General features: G+C 39.2%; 2 protein-coding genes across 20 annotated transcripts in view; both read right to left on the reverse strand.

Annotated features, from left to right (window-relative positions):
* Nucleotides 1-5,529: 5,529 nt before the first annotated feature.
* golt1a (golgi transport 1A) lies at nt 5,530-11,135 on the reverse strand. Of its 4 annotated transcripts, none has more exons than XM_055508784.1 (6): nt 10,298-11,135; nt 9,769-9,860; nt 9,342-9,520; nt 6,406-6,488; nt 6,237-6,300; nt 5,530-6,153 (listed from the first exon to the last, which is right to left on the reverse strand). In XM_055508784.1, exons 1-5 carry the CDS (start codon nt 10,320-10,322, stop codon nt 6,257-6,259), a joined length of 423 nt encoding a protein of 140 aa, XP_055364759.1. In that variant the 5' UTR covers nt 10,323-11,135; the 3' UTR covers nt 5,530-6,153; nt 6,237-6,256. The 4 variants fall into 4 exon arrangements, with proteins under 4 accessions (XP_055364759.1, XP_055364760.1, XP_040926932.1 ...); XM_055508785.1 differs by having other exon boundaries at nt 6,225-6,300; XM_041070998.2 differs by lacking the exon at nt 6,406-6,488.
* A 128-nt stretch (nt 11,136-11,263) lies between these two features.
* The window catches only part of plekha6 (pleckstrin homology domain containing, family A member 6), an 80,254-nt gene continuing 63,947 nt past the window's right edge, over nt 11,264-27,570 (reverse strand). For 13 of the 16 annotated variants that reach the window (XM_029151826.3, XM_055508777.1, XM_029151822.3 and 10 more), the window contains 11 exons: nt 26,935-27,046; nt 26,662-26,801; nt 20,173-20,337; nt 19,250-19,316; nt 18,989-19,083; nt 18,221-18,379; nt 17,041-17,193; nt 15,086-15,201; nt 14,684-14,832; nt 13,650-13,758; nt 11,264-13,323 (listed from right to left, as the gene is read on the reverse strand). In XM_029151826.3, coding sequence (XP_029007659.1) covers nt 13,661-13,758; nt 14,684-14,832; nt 15,086-15,201; nt 17,041-17,193; nt 18,221-18,379; nt 18,989-19,083; nt 19,250-19,316; nt 20,173-20,337; nt 26,662-26,801; nt 26,935-27,046 — 1,254 coding nt within the window. In that variant the 3' untranslated portion in view covers nt 11,264-13,323; nt 13,650-13,660. The remainder of the gene's footprint in view (nt 13,324-13,649; nt 13,759-14,683; nt 14,833-15,085; nt 15,202-17,040; nt 17,194-18,220; nt 18,380-18,988; nt 19,084-19,249; nt 19,317-20,172; nt 20,338-26,661; nt 26,802-26,934; nt 27,047-27,570) is intronic. The other 3 variants (XR_008694668.1, XM_055508775.1, XM_055508780.1) reach the window with 3 other exon arrangements.

The following is a 27,570-nucleotide window of genomic DNA, read 5'->3' on the forward strand; positions in this document are numbered from 1 at the left end:
AACACACTCTCCTGTCCCCCTTTTTGTGAAAAGGGACAACCACCCGGGTTGTCCAGTCCAGAGGAACTGTCCCCCTCGTCCACGCAATGTTGCAGAGGCATGTCACACAAGACAGCCCCACAACATCCAGAGACTTAAGGTACTCAGGACGGATCTCATCCGCCCTTGCTGCTCTGCCACCGAGGAGCTTACAAGCTACCTCGGTGACCTCAGCCTGGGTGATGGGCGAGTCCACCTCTGAGTCCCCTGCCTCTGTATCCTCAGAAGGCGTGTTGAAGGGGTTGAGGAGATCCTCAAAGTACTCCTTCCACCATCCAATAACATCCCCAGTTGAGGTCAACATCTCCCCACCTCCACTGAAAACAGAGTTAGTAAAGGACTGCTTCCCCCTTCTGAGGCCTCAAACAGTTTGCCAGAATCTCTTTGAGGCCAAGCAATAGTCCTCCTCCATGACCTTCCCGAACTCCTCCCAGGCCCGAGCTTTTGCCTTCACAACGGCACGGGCTGCAGCACACTTGGCCTGTCGGTACCCATCAGCTGCCTCAAGAGTCCCTTGATGGCGTCCCTTACCTCCGGCTTCCACCACCGGGTTCGGGGATTAGCACAACAACAGGCACCTGAGACCCTGCATTCCCACAGCCCTGAACGGCCGCATTGAGAATGGAGGCGGAAAACATGGTCCAACCCCGGGCCTGGCTCCAGGGTGGGGCCCCGGCTGCGCCATACCGGGCGACGCCTCGGTTCTTGCTCGACTTCCTTTTTTAGGGGGTTTGTTAAAATGAGTTTTATTGTACTTCAGTTGTACAGCTTGAGAAACTTTAGTGATAAAGACTAAAGTCAGGACCATAAATATTTGGACAGAGACAAATTTCTTCTAATTTTCTTTCTGTACATTACCACAGTGAATTTCAAATGAAACAACTCAGATGCCATTGAAGTGGAGACTCTCAGCTTTAATTCCATGGGTTGAACAAAAAGATTGCATAAAAATGTGAAAAACTAAAGCATTTATTAAACACAATCCCGTCATTTCATGGGCTCGTAAGTAATTGGACAATTGACTTCCATGCTATTGCATGGGCAGGTGTGGACAATTCCCTTGTTATGTCATTATGAGTGAAGCAGATAAAAGGCCTGGAGTTGATTAGAGGACTCGTGTTTACATTTTGAAGATTTTGCTGTGAACAGACAACATGCGGTCAAAGGAGCTCTCCATGCAGGTGAAACGAGCCATCATTAAGCTGAGAAAACAGAAAAAAAACATGCGAGAAATTGCTACAGTATTAGGAGTGGCAAAATCAACAGTGTGGTACATCCTGAGAAAGAAAGAAAGCACTGGTGAACTTAGCAACGCAAAAAGACCTGGACGTCCACGGAAGACAACAGTGGTGGATGATCGCAGAATCATTTCCATGGTGAAGAGGAACCCATTCACAACAGCCAACCAAGTGAACAACACTCTCCAGGAGGTAGGCGTATCAATATCCAAGTCTACCATAAAGAGAAGACTGCATGAAAGTAGATACAGAGGGTACACTGCAAGGTGCAAGCCACTCATAAGCCTCAAGAATAGAAAGGCCAGATTGGACTTTGCTAGAAAGCATCTAAAAAACCCAGCACAGTTCTGGAAAAACATTCTTTGGACAGATGAAACCAAAATCAACCTCTACCAGAATGATGGCAAGAGAAAAGTATGGAGAAGGCGTGGAGAAGCTCATGATCCAAAGCACACTACATCATCAGTAAAACACTGTGGAGGCAGTGTGATGGCCTGGGCGTGCATGGCTGCTAGTGGCACTGGGACACTAGTGTTTATTGATGACGTGACACAGGACAGAAGCAGCCGAATGAATTCTGAGGTGTTCAGAGACATACTGTCTGCGCAGATCCAGGTGAATGCAGTCAAACTGATTGGGCGGCATTTCATAATACAGATGGACAACGACCCAAAACATACAGCCAAAGCAACTCAGGAGTTTATTGAAGCAAAGAAGTGGAATATGCTTGAATGGCTAAGTCAGTCACCTGATCTTAACCCAATTGAGCATGCATTTCACTTGTTGAAGACTAAACTGCAGACAGAAAGGCCCACAAACAAACAGCAACTGAAAGCCGCTACAGTAAAGGCCTGGCAGAGCATTCAGAAGGAGAAAACCCAGCATCTCGTGATGTCCATGAGTTCAAGACTTCAGGCTGTCATTGCCAACAAAGGGTTTTCAACCAAATATTAGTAATGACCATTTTATTTTCAGTTATTTCATTTGTCCAATTACTTACGAGCCCATGAAATGAAGGGATTGTGTTTAATAAATGCTTTAGTTTTTCACAGTTTTATGCAATCTTTTTGTTCAACCCATGGAATTAAAGCTGAAAGTCTGCACTTCAATGGCATCTGAGTTGTTTCATTTAAAAATCACTGTGGTAATGTACAGAAACAAAATTAGAAGAATTGTGTCTCTGTCCAAATATTTATGGTCCTGACTGTATGTGGCATCCCTCACTTTAGAAATGCATTACAACTCCTTTGAAGCGTGACACACACAGCAACACTCAGTACTTTGGATTTTATTTCCACAAGATAAAACTTTGTATTAGAGAAGTTTTACACATAACACCACAACTCACATGTGGCAGTGTCTATCGACCTGGCTTGCTGGCCACCCCCAACCCATTCTGTTTTGGGCTGCTCATAACAGCTACCGCTTCCCTTTTGAATTCTGACTTCATGTAGAAAAAAAAAAGTTCTGAATTTATGTAGTGATCATACTGGTCATAGTATACTGTAATATGAGCTACTGAAAAAAATAACAATAAAATGAGTTTTATTGTATTTCAATTGTATTTCCCAGTAACACATACTATCCATCCATCCATTTTCTACCGCTTATTCCCATGTTGCTGGTGGTGCTGGTGCCTATCCTATGTCTTTGGGCGAGAGGTAGTGTACACCAATTGCCTAGTCCATCAAGGACACAACTGGTGTACAGGCTCTACCCACTGAGTCACCAGGCCAAATATTCGATAGTTATACCGTAGTTTTGGGGTCTGTATGATCTACAATATCGTAGAGCTAATATAATCTAAGCCCAAATATCATCAAGTGATCCAATAAAGATAATCCATCAATAAAGTATCGTACAGTAAATTGAATTGACAACAATAGCTTATTTTTGACCTTCAATAAAATGAGTTCCTCAAATTGGTACATCACATTTCCTTTACAATTCTACCTAGTACTTCATGGACTACTATCACAGCAAATATCAACTACTTTTACTGTATATTTTTGGAGTAATCCATTAGTAAACTACTGTACAGTAAACAGCTGTAACGTCAACCACGGAGAAGCGAACGGTGGTTCATTTGACTGTGGTCTTTATTATGGTGTGTCTATATGTTTTCCTAGGTTTTGAACCTAGGAAAACCTTTTGAACAAATGACTTGAAATGATTTGTTCACTTTACTGTGCAGGAGTTAAAGATCCGACTCAGTTAAAAGAATCAAACTTCCCATCTGTACAAAGATCTGGCCTTCCTGAACAGCTTCTCCAGTCTTCTCCTGTCTGCAGATGAGATGACACTGTACCAGCAGATAACTCCATAAGAGATGGCTGAGGCTACCACAGAGTCATAAAAACACTTACAGTATGTAATGCTCCCTGCACTTCTTAAAACCTCAATCTCCCCAGCAGGAAGAGTCTGCCCTGTCAATCTTGTACAGTCTATTTGTGTTGTACGACCAGTCCAGTTTAGTACTCTGAGAGTCCACTCTCTCAATGTCCTAACCCTAGGTGTTTACTGGTGGCAGTGCCCACTCTCTTTTCTTTATTCTCCTTTGTTCTCAAATTTTGTAAACTTATGTTAAACTTAGAAATATGAACAATCAGCAATTTTGTTCACTTTGTAAATGACCAAGAAACTGAAACGAAACTAAACTACAGTATAATCAACCGTCCTTCTTGTACGTGCTATTTTTGATTGAATTAGTTAAATTTGATTCCAGACAGTTTTCCTGTTTTGGGCTGAAGTAGCACTGGTCATTGAAACACCTGGGACTAGAACCTGCCTGCTGAACCCGCGACGACCCCGAATTGTCACGGGGCGACAAACCCTGGCCCGGAGCGCTTGGGTACTGGACCAAGGGGGCACTTCTCGCTCGTCCAAACCGGTAATGGGAGACGCTCCAAAGCGGCCTGCAGCTGCAAGCTGAGGCCAGACAAACATCTCCAATCCTCTTAGAATTCTGGTGTTTCTCAAAGCGCTAAAATTGAACATTTCAAATTCATTAGCTACTGTATCCCTATACAGTAGGTTTTATAACAGACAAATAACAAATACTCTTTTCTCTTGATCATGTTACAGTCCCTGGTCCTCTTCCTTGTTTTATTTAGAGTTCCTTACGTTCGGTAGTGTCTGGTTCTAGTCCCTGGTTTTGAAGTCCTTCCGGTCTCTCACGTTTTGGTTCTGATCTCCGTCATTATGTTGAACGGACTTCCTGTTCATGTCATGTCACAGCTGTTCCCTGTTTCTACCGGTCATTAGCCACAGCTGCAGGTCATCAGTAATCAGTTCAGTATATTTAAGCACCACCTCTCACTCTAGTGCCTCGCCAGATTGTTTAGCTCGTGTTGCGCGTTAGTCACCACCTTCCAGCGTTCATTGATCTAGTCCCGTCGCGTACCGTGTATCTTGTTTTTGACCTCCGATTCCCTGTCTGCCTTGTCTGCCCTGGTTTTCTGATCTTGTCTGTTACCGACCTTGTCTGCCTGCCTGACCACGACTCTACGCCTGACGGATCGGTATTGTAAATCAGTCTCTCGTGTACGAACCTTGCCTGTCCCTGACACCCATTCTGCCTGCTCCTGTATAACGCTGTATGAACTGTCCATGTATGATCCTGCCTGATCTCGACACTGAGTTGGAATAAATTCCTTTTGCTATTCATATCCCAGCCTGTCCGTGCCGTGCATGTGGGTCCGCCGCCTTGACGTTCTGACAGATCAAATCCATCACACATTTAGGTATTGACCATCCTTTATCCTTTTATTTATCTGTTCATCCGTTGCTAATTGCTGTATTCTTCCTATGTTCATTATTTGCCACTAACTTTATCTGTCATAGTTGATTGAAGTTGATTGTTTCACTACACACACCATTCATCAACATCCTGGTCTCTATTTATTCATTGCTGATCATTTCATGCTTATTGTTTTGCTTATTTGTTTTTTCTCTTGTTTATTTGAATATTTTTATATCATTTCATTCATATATCCTGTAGTATTAGAACCATAAAAGGTTAAAAGAAATCTGGTTCTGTGTTCTTCAGACTCAGGCAGAGGTCACTGAACAAGAATTAATCACATTAGAGATTGATTTGGTTTTATCAAAGGAAGATTGTTATTATTATTATTATTATTATTATTATTATTATTATTATTATTATTATTATTATTATTATTATTATTATTATTATTATTATTATTAAATTATCATATTATCATTAAATTGACATCTGATGTTACTGGGTTAATTAATGCTTAGACCTGGTGCCCTTATTTTGAAGAATATAAATGTTTTTGTATTAATATTGAATTAATAATTTGAATCAGCTTTAATACTTTACTTCACTACAGAGGACAATCAATCGATAGGTCAGTTTCACTTAAAAAAAGTTAATTTATTTCCATTATTGAATCCAAATAGTGAAACTCGTTTTATATACATGCACATTGTGAACAGGTACACAGTTACATAGTTCAACTATTTTTTTTTTATTATTATGTCTTAATGCCAAAATAAGCCCAAAATGAACTATGACTAAAAAGTATGATTGTTTAATTAAAGACTCATGGTGTCTATCGGGGGCCAGGTTGTGTAAAGCCCCTCTATTATGAGTGTTTCTGAATCTTTTGCTCTGGACCAGCAGGAAGTAGGCACAACAGAGGTAGACATCATTGCTACATTTCCACCACATATTTCATAATATTAGTCTGTCCAGAGTCCAATTTGCAGTACACCGTTTACAGTACACCAATTGTGTATTATAACTTATTGCTCACACACTATGTGACCAACACAGTTAAGTAAAGGATAATTACTTTTGTTGCTGTAACGAGTTTTAGGCTCATACCCTTGAGGAGCTGCTGGAGAAAAACTGACAGAAAGAGTTAAAATTACACTTTGCTTTATAAATTGTCAACATTATATTTATTTTGCATTATTCACCATCATACGTACTGCACTGAGGTAAGGGATATTTACAGCTGACAGCACAAATTTGAAGGCCATGGGAAAGAAGGACCTGCAAAAGAAGAGAGATTTGTAGAACCAATGATGCAATTCCAGGGAACAACCAGAATTGTTCCAGAATTGTACCAGAATTGTAGAGCTGCCTGTTATTATATACTTGGCCAATAGGTGGTTTCGTGCGCAAATGAAGCTTCAAGAACCAATTGGCTCAATGCCTCATGAGGCTTCATCTCACCATCACTAGATAACATCAAACAACAAACCAACAAGACTGTGCATCAACTAAACTTTTAAAAACTGAACATCACTTGAAAACAATCACAATCAGGGTAAACAGGGACTAAACCGGAAATGACATCACAGCGGACACAAATACAAAACAAAGACATCACTGAATAAAGCCAGACACATGAGCACCTCCTTCTGGCGTGAAGGCCAACCCATGACATATTCCCTGAATGATCCAGTGTTATCTCTGAGCAGCTCCCGCAGTGATTGGCTTTCATCACTTGTGTCACAAGCTAGCGCTCATCATGCCATTCAGCATTAAGGAAAACTAGTATTAAATTGTGAAGACACTCTTGCAAACTTCCTACTTTGTTCTTTTACATAGTGTATAGGATTTTTATATATACACTTTATAATACCCTATATCGGTTATATTAATGCTGGGCACGTTAACGGGTTAATCATGCAGTAACGCAAGAGTTAAATTATTGCAGACAATGCGCATTAACACAGTTTATTTTCATTATTAATATTTGGAAGGTTTGTTGCTCGCTGTCTCTGAATACTAATTCAAACAAACAAAGGATTGGAGGTTGGAAGGAGCGGGCTGTTGATCAGTAATGGGCTGAGATACCCTTCTTAAGCGATCAGAGCCTTTGGGGGTGGAGCCTAAGATGATATACTGTACTTGTTCTCCTTCTTTCCTCTTTTGTCCTCTCTTATCACGTCGTCTTAGCATTTTGATACCAGCCAAAATCTACTGAATGCAGAAGGAGAACAAGCCTGACCACATTCTATTTGAAAGGCAAGCCCACACAGGCCATGTCTGCCTCTTTTTTTTTATTAATATTATTTTATTTATCCCACATTTAACCTATCCCCTGAGGGAGCAGTGGTCAACCATTGTGCAGCTGTCAGGGGAGCTCGTGTAAAGTGAAGTGTCTTGTAGTGATGTATCAATCGCGAACAAGCCGGCTCTGAGAGCCGATGCTTTGTAGCGAACGAGAAGAGCTGAATCTTCAGCCGCTATTGGTCAGCTCTGCTGAAAATCCACACGCACAAACGTGAGACTATTTCTATTGGTGCACCATTCAATCAATCACGAACAAGGATTGACATAGGGGGGACAGACACTCCTAAGACAGCATGTGTAGTGGTGCAGGTAGACAGACGAGAGCCAGATTTACTGTACAGTAAAAGCAAGCGCAAGTAAATGAATGAGCAAAAACTGGTAGCATCTGGATGCATTTCAATGATACTGGAGAAGGCAGGCTGAAACTTTGTAAAATGAATGTCAACCTCCACTAAACACTATTTTTAATCTTAAATTGTTATAATGTTAAGACCTAAAGCTTTGATTAAAATGTTAGCGACTGTATGTTTTTAAATAGAAAAAAAACTGCATTAAAATAAGACTTTTATGAAAACACAGAATAAACAAATGCTTAGAAACACACAAACACATGCATGAAGACATACATGCACACGTTGCCATTTTTGTAAGAACAGCTCTCTTACTCGTGATTTTGGCTTCCTCAGTGAGGTGGTCACTGCTCCCTCTAAATTTGGAGCGTGTGCAATTGCACACTGCTGACACAATATTGTATAGTAAGTAAAGTAGTATCAGTAATAATGAAGGTGCACGTAATTGCCTTCATTCAATATACTGTAAGCAGAGGGAGAGTCAAAAAGTTAAGGATCAGCCATAGTACGCAGTTACAGGTAGATAATGATTTGACCTTTGATAGAAAAAGTCTGAGGTTCAATCCCCCACCTAAGCTCTAAATTTAGTTTATATTGTCTTTTATTTGGTATTCTAACACAAATTTAAATGCTGTAATTTGACATTAATAAGCCATGCCATTTGGAATGATGCAATGCTGGTGTGAGCACAGTGTACATGTCTGATGTCGCTCACACTGGTCCAAGTGTATTAGCACTAACTGTATGGTGCACTAAGTACTGCACCATACAGCTGGGGGGAAGTTTTTTTTCGGAGATATGTCACAGGTGTCCCCTACATTATTTGCAGTCAAATACACTTTGTGGTTGCAGAGATAAATTCATTTCAATGTATCTATACCATTTTTCAGAAAACCCTCAGAAAATAGGCTTGGGGCCTAAAATGCCTGACATAATTCATTGGAATCCATCACATTTTTAATATTGCATTCATTTTATTAAAACAAGGCTGACCCTGAGTCTGGCTGTTGTTTCTAGCTCTCTACAATAAAAAATAATAATTAATATAATAATAATACATTATATTTATGAGCACCTTTTTGAATACTCAAGGACACTGTACAGAGGCAGGAAAAAAGATATTACAGTGAATATGACATGTTGAACAGGTGAGTTTTGAGTCTGGCTTTGGCTCTATCTATATGTGCATCATACATCTCTAATTAAATGTGCCATTATTATGATTTTATTTGATTCAGACAGTTTGAACTGTAAGAATGAGCTGTGTTCATGTCTGCATTACCTTTCTGTACATACTGTAACATGTGCATCTTACACATATGCATAATATGTCTGTACACTGCTCAGGAGCAGTTTTCTATTGTGAGCAGTGCAACATGTTAGACATCAGGGAGCCTAGTCCTCTAGAAGATAGTAGTGATATAAACTTCTAATTAGAACTATGCTTGGTTGAAGCCATGAAAAAACACTATTAACTTGGACCAAAACGACTCTGTTTCAGAGATGGGCCTTTATTTGCTATTTTGATTTTGAGTGCTACATTCAGTTTTTCAGCTGTAGATGAATCATTAATAAGTAAGGATAAGTTGGATATTCTTGTGGTTTCTGTGTAATATTCACTAGAATATTCTTATTTGTAAGAAACATACTGTCTCAACTCACCTGAATAAAAGTATAAAACCATAACTCTCCACTAACATTCCAATGATTGACCAGCGGCACAGCACCAATGAAACTCCACCCAGAAAGAAGAAAGAGCCTCGGAATTTGTGTTTTTGGAAGAAGAACTTGGCTGTTCTCCTGAAGCCGATGATAAATGTCAAACCACTCAGAAACAGTATCTACAAAAACAAAAGCGAGTGCAGTATTATAGACACAATGAAGTGGTGAAGTGGCATTTCAGCTAGCATGCAGTTATCTCACCTCTCCTCATTTACTGTTTGAAGATGCATATTAAGTAGAGTACATGGCATTTTGTCCAAGTTTGTGTATAGATCATAGGATTTAGGAGGTAGACTCTGGAGCCAGATAGCATGTAGATGCTATCTGGCTTAATGAATAGATGTGTGTTGCAATAAATATTACTCACATTCCCAAATGCCAGCAAAACAGAGTCAAAGTACAGCAGGACACCAAAGAGCAGGAAAAACAAACCAAATCCCATCACCCCAATACCAATCTCTGCAACATAAGCAAATATACACAAACAAAACTGACTGGAGCCAATTCATTTGATCAGAAAAAAAGGTTGAAATTACTAATTAAGAAATGCACTTTTAACAAACGCTAACCATTTAAAAATAAAAGCACCCTGTTGTATATCCTCCACCCCAACTTAAGTTAGTATATAATAAAATAAAGCCATGTTGTATAGTGCAGCATGTGCGTTACGTGGTCAAAATAGAAAAGGTGAGTGGAGCAAGTATTTATAATAGGCCAAGAGGTATTTGTACAGTAACTTTTTATTCAAGGCTCCATAGTGTTTTAATTGGTTGACTACAAGTCTTGCTAATATTAATTCATAAATTAAATTAATTACAGCAGACCTATCCCTCGACTAAATTTGTGAATAAAAGCTGTCAAACATTTCTGAACAGATGACCTAAAAATACACTTACTTTGGAGCTCTGTGATTTCAACCATGGTATTGTCGTAAGTCTTCCCTCCTTATTGTCTTGCTGTGCCTGAAATAATTTACTTCTCCATTGTGACCTTTGTATGTTAACGTTGTCAATGTGTGAGGTGAACATTAACCAGAAAAAGCACTAAGATAATGATTTGACTGATTAGCAGCAGATACTTAGATACGTTTTGTGGACTCAAACTCTGAGTCACTGTGAAATTGTCATGTTCTTTGTGTAACCAGTCATCCATCCCAACCTGGCAACTTGACAATTTCAGTTACTGTAGTAACCATGCGGTGTTCACTAATCTAGCCCTAGGGGTTGCAAGCCAGTGACTTCTTTGCCGGAAAAATGGAGAGGGTTGCGTCAGGAAGGGCATCCGGCCTAAAACTCGCCAAAACAAACATGCGATTCATCCATAGGAATTACTGGACCGGTCGAGGCCTGGGTTAACGAGGGCTGCCACCGATGCTTTTGACCTATAGGGTGCCGGTGGAAATTGGATTACTGTTGGTCAAAGAAGGAGAGAAGGCAGATGGGTTTGTGGACAGAGAGAAGAGCAAGAAAAGGTAGGAGCCTAGATTTGAGAATGGGGACTCTTAACGTTGGCACAATGACAGAGGTGAAGAGTCCATTCCTCATCACCTCTGTTCCCCTCACCAACATGCCCATTAAGGTCTGCTCCAATAACTATTCTCGCTCCCCTGGGGATACTGTGTATGACCTCATCCAACTCGCTCCAGAATCTCACCTTCTCTTCAAACTCTACTTGTGGAACATACTCACGGACTACATTTACCACTCCCCCTTTGATTTCTAGCTTTAGGCTCATCACCCTGTGAAGAAGTGAATGTCATTAACACGTTGATAAAATAACAACAGTAGATGTGTCAACAATCTAGCAAGATATGTTTGATAATAAAAAATATCTGAATGATTTCAAAAGCATATAGAAAAACATTCTTTATACATTCACTTTATTGCAAATTCTTTTGAAAGCAAGCATATTATTTCTGTTATCATTTGCATAGTTCAAGCAGTTTTTCTGTTTCTCCCTAAATAATATGGGTTAGTTACTGTAGCAGGATATACTATTACTGAAAAACAATATATTAAATACATTGATCACTTTATCTAATATGCATATATTGATTATGATACTATTGATATTCATTATCAACAAATGCTACATCTAGTATCAAATATTGAGCATTACATTTTAATTGTAATTTTCTAACATGAAATTCCAACAATCCAAAAATATCTGTATTTGGCTCCTTTAAACAATCTTTGGGAGCATAAACATTAAAACATAATTGTTTGTGAAAAAAGTGTAATTGACTGTAAAAATTGCAATTAATTTGTCATCAAACCATGCAATCAAAAAATATTTTATTACTTACATACTTTTTATGAACATATTCCCTTTCTAAAAATGCAACACAAGTAAAACTAGTGTAATAAATCCTGGATTATGAAAAAACATTCTTAATTTTCTGTAGCATAATATATCTGACACTGAGTGTGGGCAAACAGTAGGTGGTACAGTTAAAATTAAAGTGTATTAGGACAACAAAACTGATGACTTAGTTTTAGTTTAGGTATTTTTGTGTATTCAAGATGTTTATATGGCAACTAATAGTATATGTAATTTTTATTAAATTCATACTTTGGTTCCAACAATTATGGAATTCAGAGATAAACTATTCTTTGTCATAATATTCATGTACTTATTGATTACAGCATAATATACTTAGATTTGTCTCCCAATTATAGCATTGCATGACTGAGTCAGAATCTGTTATCTGAATCTATGTTAAATGACAGTTTACAAAGTGTTTATCTAAGGTCACTTCTATTTTCACTTTTTACTTACACTTCTAAATACATATGAACCATATGTAGCTAGTTATGCATACAAAATCTTGAACAGAAGGATGAAGTCCACTAAAATAGATGCTTCACACAAAGATTTAAACATATGCAGGCACTGCACACAACGATTGGTGGTGAGGTGATTGTGTCTCTTCAGTATCCAATGCAACTGTTCTGGATTACGTTCATGCTCAGAAAGCAGACCTGAACTATACTGTACTTGCTACAACTGTAAATTACAGACATACTGACTCATTGCCTGGCTTTTACTGTAATTGGCCATTTGTAAAGGATTACTTACAAGTGACACACCAATCTACTGTGCATGCTACACTAGTTATTATGGCTGCCAACACGTGTCGAAGGTCACTGAGTGACAGCTCTGGTTTAAGAACTTTAAACAGAAGCATACATTAATAACAGGTAAACTATTATCAAGTATAATAATGTAGAATTGTTAAAATTCCAGATTTTGTAGCAAATGTATAACTGAATTTCTACCATGAAATACACTGGGCAGGTTGATCAAGAGGAGACTGAGGTCTGAGAGTAACAGGATCACAGTGAATAAGGTTTTTACAAATGAGCAGAGGACTCTTTTAAACATGTCACTAACCCACTACCCACATGGCCAAAAACCACACAGTTATTAAAAACAGATATTAGATTACATGAAAAATAATCCTTTGTGTCCAGAAGCATGTCATGTGTAGGTTTCAGCGTGTGTCTTAGTAAATCGATCTGGCCCAGCTCTTTGTTGTTTCATTTCTATTGTGGGACTCTAATATGCAGTGTTCACATTTGAGCTAATCAGCATCAAACTTCAGTTGCTTTAAATTCTGGCACTGTGAGAATGAACTAAACCATAGTTTAGTTGTGTCTATTACACAACTTGAAGTTGTTAATATCAGAAGGTTTCTGTTGGGACACAAGATACTCATAGGTAGATGCCATAAAGACAAATCAGAGCTTTGAGGAAGGAACACGTTTTTTTTTGTTTTCTATTTGCTATTGTATGTTTTTGATGTCTTGATGTTAAGATGTATATGATATTGTCTCATCACTTAGGGGGCTAAAAATGTCAGTTAGTTCAGTGAATCCTCAGAAAGATGTTCCATCAAACTGGACAGCAGTCAGTGCTTGAGCTACAGACACAAAGAGAAAGAAAAAGGGAAGACAAAACTTGAGACTGACTGATTTGCCAGAAACTGTCATTTCTAATGATAATGATGATGTGATATATTGAAATTAGATTTTGTGAGCCATTTTAAGATCCATTAAAAAGGTGCATTTAATGAACTTTGTCCAACGATATCTAGTTAGTCAACTAGTCGATTCTGTGTAATAAAGAACACTAGCAGCATAATAAACATAAAACAAGATTAGAATAGAACATTAGAAACATAAAGTAGCAACAGTGTCATAAAATGAGAAAAGGACTGGTGAACATGATGTAGTGTACAAGACTTACCTTGTAAGACTTCACACCTTCATGATGTGGGCAGACTTAGGAAAGTCAACAGAAGAAGGTGGAGGGGCTAAGCTGGTCGAGGATGAGGGGGCACTGGGGGCACAGGAAGCTGTATTGAGATGAAGAATTCGTGAGGCGTAAACAAAGGAAAAATAAAAAAGGAAAAGTGAGTCAATTAAAGGACGAAGTATGGTGAGTCAAGTAAGTGTGAGAACGAAGCCTAGATATGCATAATTATGCATAGTGTATGTAAACCCTTGTGTTTAGCATGACATTAAGACATTTAAAAAAATTGTTTTACAAAACACAAGTGCCAGACAAAATTCAGTTCCTTAGCTGTATTTAAGATTACAAATGAGATAACATCATTACATAAATGTACATATATGTACTCCATGTACACAAGTGCTTGATTAAATCTCAATACATTTATTAAATTTAATTAAATTACAAATTATGATACAGTAGTATGATGAATACCCTTCGTGCCTTTCATTCACTTTCCAAGTATATTACAGACTGAGGATGCTGACTTTCAAAATGCAGTTATTTTAAATGACTGAACCTAGTTTATCATATTTACTACAATAACGGCCTGAGATTGATGGATTCAAAACTGTGCTTTCAACTTTTTGTTGAAAACAACCTCTATACTTCTTGCTGCCACTGTAAAAGAGTATGTTTACTCTACATGAGCTGTTTTCCATCCTCTGAGAATACCCACAGTTAAAAAGATTACATTAGAGGGACGTGCAGGTTTTTGTGACTTGTGACGTCCCTTTCTGTGTTGTGTGGACTTACATGAACATAATTGTAACTGCACTAAGTGTAAGCATGTAAGTGTGTAGTGTAGTAAATACTGTGTGTGTGCAAAGATAACAAGCATTCATGGCACAGGTGGCCAATGCACATGGTAAAAGAGGACAACAATAAGTGCTATGACATTATTTTAATTTTGGTATTAATAAATGTTAATGTGTGCATAGTGAGCAGTACTGCAATTTAGCTGGCAGCAGTGTTGAGAGTGTCCTCACCAGAGAGAATGCGGCTACGGCGAGAGGCCTCAGCAGCTAGAGCACATGAGATCTCAATGCGCTTCTCTTGCTCCTGCAGTTGCTTCTGGCAGCTGCCTGGAACGCCACCCTCAGCTGGACCATCCAGGGGAGGAACCAAGTTCTGTAAACTGACCAAAAGATGGCAAGTTAAAATAGGTGGCGAGAATAGGGTGGAGCCTTCCACAGAAAAAGTAGATAAAACTATATCTGACAAATATAATATAGTGTTTCAATAATATTTATATTTTATAGGCAAATGTATTAATTACAATTAACAGGATTGTTTTAATGCAAAGCTCAATAAAAAAAGGCTAATAGATCAGGGGTTTTAATCTTTTCATGGTGTGAAAATAAAACAGTTCTGTGGCAGTTAAAATCTACTTTGATTTGGCTATTAGGGTCTTGATACGCTCCAGTTTCTTCTGCTTCTCCTTCTGTTCCTCAGGACTTAAGGGCGTGTCGTCTTCAACATCAAGGTCAACTTTACCGGCCACCAGCTAAGAACACACACACACACACACACACACACACACACACACACACACACACACACACACACACACACACACACACACACACACACACACACACACACACACACACACACACATTTAATTAAAATGATAATAAGAAATGTCCTTGACATAGGCAACTAACTGTTTTGGAACAAAATACCACTTTTTATTGCACTATTCCTCAAATATAAAGAAGTATGGCCTGGTACAGTAGCTTAGTTGGTAGAGCATGACAGGGGCAGCACAAGGTCCCAGGTTCAAGCTCTGCTTCGGCACCAGGTGTCCTTGAATAAGACACTTTGCACCAGCTCCCTGGGTCCCCTGTTTGGCAGCCCACTGCTCCCCCAGGGGATGGGTTAAATGCAGAAAAATTTCATAAACTTCAATTTCATTGTAACAAGTGTGACATATGGCAAATAAAGGATTTCTTCTTAAATATAGGTTAAGAAAATATTAGTCTATAACTGCATGACTGGTGCACGATTTCAGTATGATTTAACCACAGTCTCATTACATAAAGTACATAACTTATTGCAGCAGGGAGAAACATGCCGATCAGACACAGACTTGCATTACAATTAGTTATTTTGTTCACAAAGCGAGGGACCATGTATACTATGATAGTAAAAAAGAAATGATTTGTTCAAATAAATTTTGAAATTTTTGCTATTTGGCATTTAAACCCCCCATAAATTTGGGGACCTTGGGGCCGAAATAGCAAAAAATGTTGATACTCGAAAGCGCCATCTATTGCTGCTAGGGGTGGCACCGGCAATGCATTTTTGGCGAACCGATTTCAGTTTCTGTTTAAACTACTTCCTGGGTCATAAAACAATCGATATAAACATCGCTGGCCTTCCCTAGAGCCAGTCTAAAGCGTATTATTGTCAGCATGCCACATGTTAATTTTTAACCTGTCCATCACGCGTTGGCTGGTTGGTTAGGCTTAGGGTTAGCTGTTAATTAAGAGCTACTATTCTGTGTCTGTTGTTCGGCCACCATTAGCACTAGCAGCTAGAAAATTTGTGCTTTGTTTGCGGCAAATAAGCTTTTGGTTTTACATAGTAGCTACCTAGCTAAGGAGAATACAATCTCCCATTTCCAACATAGTCTAAGCAAGGACCAGTGCGATCAGGTAGGTATTACAGGCAGGTCAATCGACCAAGAGCAGCCCTGGTTCAGGCAACAAAATATTGTGTTTCCTTAGGGCAGTCAGGTGAGGAACGACCGCCAACAAACCATACGTCAGTATTGCTGGGTGAGGTGTGGAGGTTGCTTTAGCTCCCTACCCCTACTGGATTGTGGTTCTAAGATCAGCCTAATATCTGCTAAAGCGTTCAAAGCAGTGCCTAGAATGATGCTGTGACTTGTGAAACCTTTATAGGTTGAATCGTGTAACATTAGCATCACTAGCTATACACAAGATAAATCTCTCATTGTTGGGAGGGTGATCTATTACTTGAGTCACTCTTGTGTTTCAGGTAATGATGCTTGTATACCTGTTGTCCACATGCTACCTCAATACAGAAAAGGTGCATATTGGCTCATTAACTGTGACACAGGCCAAATCTGGCCTTAGGACACCAGAACTTTGAATCTTGAATCAAGAAGACCAGCAAAACATGTCCGACAGGTCACTGCGATTAACCAAGGGAACCCAAAGATGCATTATCTCAACTGAGGCTGAAGGAAGGCTTGCTGGTATACACCCATCGCAACCGCAAAAGTAAAAAAGTGGAAAAGAAGAGTGTCTGAACTATGAACAGAGAACATTACAGAAAGAATGGGTTAGTTAGTGGCGAACCAGACAACTGATCTCACCTCTTGGTTAATGTCAAGGTTGTAGTTCTGTGGTTCAATCTGTAACTGTCTCAGACGAGCAATTTCTTCTCGTGGTGACTCTTGCCCCTGGCCTCGTACTGCCGCCTCTAAATCTTTAATGTCAATCTCATGAGCAGTCAGTCGCCTACGAACCTGTCCACACACAGATATTGAGACAAAGAGAAACAAATCAGCAGCTAATAACTGCAGTCAGCCATTTGTTTAGATTTTTGAGTTTTGACTTTACAGTGCACGTAAACTCTGCTTTTGCATCTTACATACACTACCGTTCAAAAGTTTGGGGTCACTTAGAAATGTCCTTATTTTTGACAGAAAGGCACTTTTTGCAATGAACGATTCAGAAATACACTGTTTACATCACTAATGTGGTAAATGACTATTCTAGCTGCAAATGTCTGATTTTGCTGCAATATATTATAGAGGCCCATTACCAGCAACTGTCACTGCAGTGTAGTAATCATACAATGTGTCTGCTCATTGTGTCAGAAGGCCCAGATTACCAGATGACCTCAACAAATTAACATCCAGATGCTAAAGGCCTGCAATGCTGTGATTGCTGCAAATGGAGGATTCTTTGACGAGAGCAAAGTTTGAAGATTAAATAAATGTATTATTTCAAATACTAATAATTATTTTTAACCTTTTATATTATATGGACTATATTTTCCATTCATTTTACAACTCATGCTGGTAAATAAAAGTGTGACTTTTAATGGAAAACACAAAACTGTCTGGGTGACCCCAAACTTTTGAACGGTAGTGTAACTTGGCTGGATTTTTTTTAATTTGGATTTTCTAATTTGGGAATGCTAATATGTAGGATGGTCCTAGTCAGTGTTGTTATAATTTTCATTGGATTTGTGTTTGTTGATTAAATGTGTATGTTTATTATAAGGTAACAAATAGGTGTACATTGTTTATTTTGTTTGAGTATTAGAAAAATTAAGCTGCTCAAATGAAAATACGAAAGCATCCTACAGTTCGAACAAATCAAAGAAAACTGCTTTCTGTTTAGCACTGAAGTTTTGTTTTAGTGTGATGAACTCTAGTTGATTTATATACCGATTGCCTGCAACAGGTATGTCAAGAATGGATAGTTTAGAAGTCACATATACCATATCCACTTTGTGTGAAAAGCTTCTGACATTACTGATCATACCACTTTGTAATTTGCTGGAGACTGGCTTGATGAAAGATTTACACTTCTTCTCCTATCCCTCACAGAGCTGCTCTGGTTACGACGAATTCGTTCATTCTGCTCCTCTATGCTCATCTTTGACTTCACCTCTGCAGGAAGCACTGCACTTTTTGGACGCTCCTGTGACACAAATGTGGAACATACAATCAAATATGTAATACAAGAGAAATTTTATATACAGTGGATACGAAAAGCATTCAGACCCCCTTCAATTTTTCACTCGTTGTTATATTGCAGCCATCTGCTAAAATTGTTTAAGTTCATTTTTTCCTATTTTTCCTATCTGGAAAGTCCGTTGCTCACTGGCTCTGAATACTCATTCAGACAAACGAAGGGTCACAGGAGGAGTGGGCTGTTGATCAGGACTGGCCCGAGATACACTTATCAACCAATCAGAGCCTTTGGGGGCGTGACCTATGACCGCTGGAGTGCTTGTCTGCCTGAGTAAACATTCCGTCATTTTTCAGAGACCATATCATAATTGGGGGTGGCAGTAAGTAGCAAATGTTTTGAAAATACTGTATTGGTAGTTGTGTTACTTTGTTGTGTCTCCATTACGTTCTTCTACTGAACATTTTTAGGTGCCATTTTGAAAGACAGTTTGATTTATAAATAAGAAATAGACAGAATTAAAATGTTATTCTCAAGACTTTAACGATACTTGGAATGCAATAAAGTACATATCTTTGTAAGCTATGGTTCAGATTTTTCAATTAAATGTTGACATACCCTTGAGATTCCTGTACGATTACGCCAGAAAATTCCAGTAGAGTTGCTGTGTGACATGTCGGTGGGAGACTTGGTTCTAGGAGGAACAATACCAACTGGTGAAGGAAACATAAGATACAGAATTACTTCAATTATCTTTATGCAATTACTGTAATAATTACATTAATTGTGCTCATTACAATATGACATACTATAGAGTATGTGTTCCATGTGTCAGCCCTGGACTTAAATACAGAGTAGAAGAACTGTGGTATTTAGTACCTTTATTTGCAATGGGCTGTCTGTCCTGGAACTGTTCCTGCACATCATAAACATTGTTCTGTTCAACCTTAAGGTGGGAAAAGTGCACAATTACTGGACAATATGCACAGTTATAAAATATAATAGATCGCATATGTTGTCGAAAATGTGTAAAATCAGGCCGGCAAAGTATAAAACACATCCCATTTGATGTTTTGCCTAGGTATTACTGTACATACAATGCTTAAAGGGAAAAAAGGCACAGTGTAGACAATTCTTATTCCCTGCCAGAAGCCTCTTTGTTTGCCAAGAGGGTGAAGGTAAAGGATGGCCTGTATTACACCATGTGCAGTTGGGAGGATTATGACATGCCGACACAAAACGGCAGGACACAACTAACAGTAGCTTTAATTTACAAAAGGTTAGTGAACGATGTAATAAAGGCTTCCTAAAATGCCTACTAACGGATGGGACCATTGGCTGCCGAAATCCTACATAATGGTGGTATGGAACATAAGTATCAAAGTAACAAATGCTGTTCTGTAAAAAGAAAATGCAATTCAAAATGCCATTCTAGCCTCCCCTGCTGCAACAAATATCAAGTAACAACACTTCTGATTCCTTTGTTCTCCCGGTAAAAGCATATTCTGTAGATTATTTTGTAAGTCTCTTTTGTTGTTAGATATTTTACTATAAAAGATGATTTGGACATTTCACATTTAAAATAGCACTAGTCGTAGCACAAAGTAAGTAAGAATGCCGATATTTCATACATTGCCTAAAAACATCAGGCATTCTGTACATTGCCTAGGGATTCTATAGATTGTCTGTTTTTCATATATTGCCAGTAACATATATAATGTTGGAAATGGGTGTGTACATATGATATATATCCTTCTTATATGTCACAAGATGATTTATTTTAAATGACAGCAATTGTATACCTTCTTCCGTGTACCTTCACCATCGTGGAAACCATCATCGGAGCCCAAACTGAGTGGACAGGTGGTACTGTCAATGGGCATAGGGGGAATGGAGGGAGGGTAGCTAGGGGAGGTCTCCAAAGGGTAATAGGATTTAGGAAGAGGAGGCCTTGGGGGAACATTTTCCTAAAACAAGAAGAGGCAGGCATGAGAGAATGCGTTTCATGGACTGAATCAACCTGTTGAATAAGGCCAAAGCTCTCCAGCTCCAAGTAATTGTTTAATTCAAATAGCTAAGCCTCTGTGTTATTTCCTTCGGTCCCTAAGAGTCGGCAACCCGTGGCTCTCTCATCCTCTGCGTGATTTAGATAAATTAAAACTCATTTAAAAAGCAAAGTTTTCTTTGCTCAAAATCGAATCGCAGTAGCTGCTGCTGTCACGCTCGTCTCCAGTTTACACACCTAACGTGTCGTCACCGCTAGTGTTAAAGGTGAACGCATTTCCAGATTAACTGGTGCCCAACTTCTGAATGTGCACTGGTTGCTCTTAGTTACGGCAGCTGTTTAAAGCAGGGAACAGTGAGTTAACTGACCTCGTCCATGCCAATGCCATTGAGTGTTTTGCCATCTGTATGCAATCTGAACAGTCCTTACAGTTTTACAAAGCGTAATCTGACGCATCATTGCTCATATTCTAGTTACGGAATATGAGCAATAAACTGTGATTTGGTGTTTCGTTCATCGGTTTCACGTAACGTACCACCCCCGTGAGGCTACCAGTGTTTTTTTGTTGTTGTGAAAAACGGGTTCAAATGGCTCTTTGGGAGTTCTGGGTTGCCAACCCCTGCCTTAGGTTATGTGCACATAGAAAAGGTTTGTTTTTAAATGATAGTTTGGGTGAAAATGTAGCCAAAAGTCGAAACGTGTGGTATAAGGCACACAGCTCTACTCCTTACCACCCACTTTAGCCATTAGAACACATCATTTGTTAGCTTTAGCCAGTCAACATCAAGCCAGACACCATGAGCCCTATGGTATCATACGCACTAAGGTTGGCAATGCCACATGCCCTTAAAACAGCTATTACTACCAGTGGGCTTGTGAAACACACTCTCACATGGGCAGTTTGGGCTATCTACAGGCTACAGGGCATATAGACGTTAATATTCTTTATCACAGAAAGGAGGTATAAACGTAAAAATGACTACTGTTTTTGCTGCAGTATGTTTTTGATGTCTCTAAGTCACCAGGGTGTTGCTGACAAACTATTACAAGTTAAGCAGAAGAAGTACTAAGAAGGAGTAAGTTAGAGGTCCAGATGCTAATACTCAACTTCCAGTCAAACCTTAAAGGTGAACCAATAACACATAGCTAATGCAGATTCTTGTTTTGTGTACAGTTGTAGCACTCCAAATGACCACTGTTTTCACTGCAGTAATCTAGCCACAGGGGTTGCAAGCCAGTGACTTTTGTGCCAGTCCCAAGCCCGTGTAAATACAGAGGGTTGCGTCAGGAAGGGCATCCGGCATAAACCTTGCAAAAAAACAACCATGTGAATCGTCCGTAAGAATTCCATACTGGAGCGGTTGAGGCCCGGTTTAACAACAACTGCCACTGCAGTATAGAGCATAGAGCATTAGCGTGACTTATGTCCTGCATCCTCCCTGCCATTGTTGTTTAACAGCACGACAGTCGCTTGGTAGCGACCACATGATAAATGAACGAACAAATGATATATGAAGAGCCGTATGAACGAATCAGGAACAAACTCGAGCGCTTGCTGCTCGCTACAGAGCCTGTGCGGCTCGACTGTCACGTGACGAATGAACAAACGAACAAATCCCAAACGAACTGTAGTACTTGTGCTCGCCACAGAACATGATTCTAAACCGTGCAGCCAGAGCTGCCTTTTACGTGTTGGCCGGTAGTAACAAGTGAAAGTAAAGCTTATTTCGACAATTACTGAGACTTTTAAAGCAAAAAGTATAAAAAACTAACAAAATACTAAAATAAAAATATATACTAAAATATTTACCTGGTGAATTGGGGCATTTATCTTGTCCAAAACATGGCATTATTATCTTTATTATTATTATTATGATTATTATTATATGATTGTGGCACGGTAGGAACAACCAGGAACAAACTGGAGTGCCTGCTGCTCGCTACAGAGCCTACGCAGCTCGGCTGTCACGCGACAAAAGAACGAATCCCTGCGTAAGGACGCTTAGTTGAGTGAGTCCTGAACGGATCATTTCTGTTTCCTGTCCTGCTGACTGAAATAATATAAGATTAATTTAATAAAACCCAGATATCGTTTAACAGTAAATATAAATATATAATATAAATTGGTGGTGTTGCGACTTAGGTTAAATGATAACTGGATTTATGGTTGGGTTTTGGATTATTGAGAACAAGAACATTATTTGTTCTGCTTGTTGATTGATATACATTTTCTGTTATGTTCTTGTTTTCCCTTTTGGGGCTAGAAATGGTTTAACCAGCCAGTATTTAAGTTCCAATTGTTCAGTGAGGGCAGGTTATGCTGGGTATTTGTTATGGCCTCCTTTACAGTTGTAATAATTCAGTGACCACTGTGTTCACTGCAGTATGGTTGCGTCACCACTGCGCAACAGGCATGTTGCCGTCACTGTTTAAAGTATAGCAGAAACTGCTGCGGTGGATATAGTGTTACGTCCTCAAACAGATTTCACATTAATTGCCAACATGTAATTTGTTTTGTAATGTGTTTGTTTGACAGTTTTGCTGGAAAAGGGTTGTTTAGCTGAAGTAAAACCCATACCGATTGTGATCGTACTCACAGCACTTCCATCAACATGAAAACTTTATTGTTTTAAAGCAGTATAAGGGAGCGAATCCCCCACGATTATGTATTCATATGTAAACGTTTGCTGTCATGTTTCCACGAATGGGAAACTGGTTATGGGTTCAAAAGGAGAATCACTTAGTATAAAAGACATATGCACCTTTAAAAGAAAAGTTAGATAAAAAAGATGAGATTTGAAAAAGCAAAACTATCTAAACTAAAGCCCTAAAAGAAACAAAAGAGTGATGAGAGTAACAGAAAAAAAAAGGAGATAACAACTCTGGGGAAGAATTGTTTGCACTCTGCCACACACACACACACACCACACACAGACATATCATGTCAAGAGCAAATGCTCCCATTGTTTCTGCTCTCTATCCTAATGCAGAACTGAGCGCGATGAGGGTAAATCCGGATCTGGACTCCTTTCCCACCATCAGCAGAAGAACCGAAGGAGAAGAAGCGCCGCAAACAACCAGAACAGGGTGGAAGCTCTGATACCACAGCAGCTGGAGGACACAGACCACAGCATGGATGCCTCACTGACCCCACAACGTCTGCAGCCATCACGTTCTGGGCTCATCAGATGAACCAGCTACTACAGACCCTGCACCAGCATGAAAGACTGTGTCTGAAGCTTCAGAGGCCGTGAAACTGTCTTACAGACACCTGCTTATGACAATCAGCAAAGGAAAACAAGGACAGAGCAACAGCAGAGAAGACGTGCTCTGACACAGACACTGGTTGAAACAACAGGAGAGGCTTCAGACGTGATCGGCCCAATAGAGCTGCATGCGAGGATCCAGGAAAGGTCTGTCATCGAGGAACAACTGTCCCATTGAAAGGCTTCACCCACTGGCGCTCACATCAGACTGATGGTTGGGGAAGGAGGAAGGTGATGGTTCCTTTTCACGTGACGTACAAGACGGTACCGCAAAAACACACACACATTCATACACGCAATGAAGAAAAAACACGCTTACAGCTGATACACGCTCAAATTCATGTTCATGCTTATCTGCTTATTGCAATGAAGAATCGCTTTTTGCACAAAAAAAATCCCACAGAGTGATTTTAAAATGATGACAAACAGCTAAATGACAACGGCTGCATGACTTTACAGTCTGATGGGTTTAAACAATTTTAACTTGCAACAAATTCAGTAATAAAATCCTCCATGTTTCTAAAAATATTTGTGCACACTATAGGTTTGTCTGGCCAGACTGTAGAAAACCAAAAACAGACAAAACAAAAACAAAACCAGACTATAGGAAGACTGAAACTGACTGAAACAGACTATTAATGACTATTAAAGGGAAGAAGACTATTAGAGAGAAGTAATAATAATTACTGTACGTACCAGACTATTAAAGAAAAACTTACTCTTTCACTGTCTTGTGCAACATCTGACAGAAAGACACTTTAACATTCATTTTTTGCTTTCAAACTTACAGTATGCCCAGTTTAAATTTTTAGGAAGAGATCTCATGTGTAAATTAGGTATTTGATGTATTTCCACTCCAGACGGAGTGCAGGTTACATCTACAGACATTCTAAATAATCCCTCTTTTGTTGGTGTTAACTTCAGCTCAGCTGTGCTCTTATCATTAGCTGCTGAGGGGGGGCTGTAACTGAGGCCCTCACACAGGCTGCATCGCAGCTTGTTTCCATGTGATACGACCTCCAGAGACACATCTGACCTGTCCTGTACAGCACATGTGTCTTCTGGTCCTGATGAAAGGTTTGAAGAGTTATGATTTCACACACACTGACAAACTGACCTCAACTTCCCTCTTTTTGGATGAACACAGGTCTGTACTTGCGATTTCTTTTAATAACGAACAAAACGATTTTTGATGTTTATTCTACAGTTCCACACGTCCCTCTGTGAAACATGATGGAGACAGATGCAGGAAGTGGGTCCTTTCGTGAACAGATGTCAACGGGGGTGGAGACTGGTGAACGACTTCCAACCCCATGTGACGTATTTAGAACTCGGGACAAATGGCCACACATTGCAGCAGAGACTGACACTTTTAACTTCTACAACGGTAAAATGTTTCTACTCTAAGGCAAGGAGTACAGATGTTTGATGAGCTTGTTAAATGGTTGGGCTTTTTGTTGCTGTTAGTTATTCCTGGCTGGCTTTAAAATGATTAGTGATTTTTATTTTATTTTTTAAGTACAGTAGTAGTATAATAAGCACAAATAAAATAAAAATTCTTTTTAATTTAAAATTTTTCTATTTTTTTTGCTGTTTATGATTGACTAAAGGGTGTTTTGTTCAAAATTGATATTATTTTCCACTAAACATTTGGATATAGTATTGCTGTATATAAAGCAGGTTTAGTTTATTTAATACTAAATCAGTGACTGACTTACAGCTTAACCAGCATTGATTTTATGTCAGTTATTAATGGTATGGTAATTTCCCCTTCGCGGGACAATAAAGGTATTCTATGCTATACTATAATCCATTTTTTGTCACTGAAACAAAATTACTTCATGGTGTAACCCCAATGAAAACTTCAACGTTGATTAACTAAGAGTTTTGTCATTAATTCAAACTTTCAAAAAAACCAACAGCAGTAGTTTTTGCAGTTATTCAAATAAACTTGGTTTAATAAATTGTCTTTTTTATATAGCAATGTTGTTAGACTTATTGTACGTTAATCATGCATAAACATGACTTTACTTTGCATAAGTTCAAAACCCACATAGTCCATTTAATTTTGTTTTTGTACTGCATGTTTTAACGCATTTCTGTTTAATATAAGGTATAAGTACAAGTGAGTGGGTAAAACATTGTGGATTTTTTTTTGTTAGTGTAGAGTAAATTTAAAATAACAGAAATCAAGTTAGTCCAGGAGGCTTTACAGAAGGTGATATGTCTAGGGCCCTGCGATGGACTGGTGATCCGTCCAGGGTCACCAGTCCATCGCATATCGCCCATCGCCCATAGCCAGCTGGGTTAGGCTCCAGCACCTCCGTGACCCCACATTAGGGAGTAAGCGGTTTAGAAAATGGATGGATGGATGGATATGTCTAGGTTGCAGACTTTGAATTTGTGTTTGTAAGAATTGGGGGCAATCGTTGTGCTTACTAAGGGAGCACAATTACAGTGAGAAATACTGTATTAAATAAAGTCATTGGTCACTTTATTAGGTTACTACTGTATGTGAAGACCAATACATACATCTTTGTACTTTGTGATCACAGCTCCACCTTCTGGTTGTACCGTGGAATTGCATCATTGGTGTTCAAAATGTGGGAGGCTACAGTACATTGTACATTATTCACACCTCCTCCAGAGAACAGATAAAAGTGGGCCACCATTAACTGGCTGGTAAGCTTGTGGTCAATGACGAGTGAACGTCTGGAAGTCGACTGAAAATTGCAACGTTAGATCATACAATCTAAACGTCTAATCTTTCCATTGCTTCACTAAGGCTTTACACAGCTTGGGCAGACTGAGCATGTTCACGGGTAACTTAAATGCTCTGCTTATAGGTTGTTGTTACTCTCTTTTGAACTTGAGTCTATATCTAGCTTTTTGGTCAGTTTTGAAAATCGATATACATTAGCTAGAAAAAGGTACAGAGCTTGCACAAGAAAGGGCAAGAAAGGACATGTACCATGTTCTGACTTTTGATTGGACTGCAACTGAATGTATCCAAGTCTTACCTCCAGGCCATGCTGTTTGGTAGGGGAAGCCTGCGAGCCCACAACTGGGGAAAAAGGACTGAGTGGGCTGGTGAGGCTTAATGAACTTAAGGGACTGGCTGGACTATTGGTGCTAAAGGAGCCTGATGCACCACTGGCCACTATGCAAGAGAAAGAGAAAGATGAAGTTAAAATGTCAGGTTTGTACTCAACAATAATAACACGATAAAAAAATCAAATCAAATCAAAAATCTTTACTTTAAAATTTCATCTTTATTTACAGATTTTTTTTACCTCTGTGCTTGGTTGTGTCAGTACCTCGAGATAAGTTACTCTTGTGCAGCCCCTCTAAGACATCCTGGACTCTCCAAAACTCTTTTTGGATGTGTTTATGAACTAGTTCACTCTGTAAAAAAACAGGACAAATAGCAACATTTGAGAATTGAAAGTTCTATGAAATAGTCATTATTGGTGAGTAGTTCAGTTATTTCAAATACAAATGCAAAGCAAAAAAACAATGACATTCAAACAACAAAAACAAATTGTCAGGTTTTGGTTTTGTTTCCAGTTTTATTTTGAAAGGTCTGAGTTTTCATCCATGTTCCTGTGTGATTTTTATGGACTTCCTGTTTCTCCCAGATCACAGCTGTTTCCTGTCACTCCCGGTTCACCATGCACACCTGTCAATAAATTAGCAATCAGTCTTCTGTATTTAACCACCAGTACTTACCATAGCCAGTTGCCACATCGTCGTCAGTGAATCTATGTCTACGCGTTCCAGCAGTTTCCCGTTCCAGTTCATCCCGTCTCCGATCCAGTTCTGTATTCCTGACCACCGACTCTCGCCTGATCCCGAACGGTATTGTAAACTCTGCTGAACTCTGCCTGTTACCGGACCTGTCTAAGCCAGCTGATTCAAACTAGGAAATC

The sequence above is a fragment of the Betta splendens genome, chromosome 5, assembly GCF_900634795.4.
Source record: "Betta splendens chromosome 5, fBetSpl5.4, whole genome shotgun sequence".
NCBI classification, from domain to species: domain Eukaryota; kingdom Metazoa; phylum Chordata; class Actinopteri; order Anabantiformes; family Osphronemidae; genus Betta; species Betta splendens.

Excerpts from the sequence above, each read along its gene's own strand:
- golt1a (XM_055508784.1), bottom strand. The coding sequence starts at position 10,322 with ATGGTTGAAATCACAGAGCTCCAAA. Across the intron at positions 9,861-10,297 it reads TGAAATCACAGAGCTCCAAA|AGATTGGTATTGGGGTGATG; the intron begins GTAAGTGTATTT and ends CTTATGTTGCAG. Across the intron at positions 9,521-9,768 it reads TTTTGCTGGCATTTGGGAAT|ATACTGTTTCTGAGTGGTTT; the intron begins GTGAGTAATATT and ends TTGTTTTTGTAG.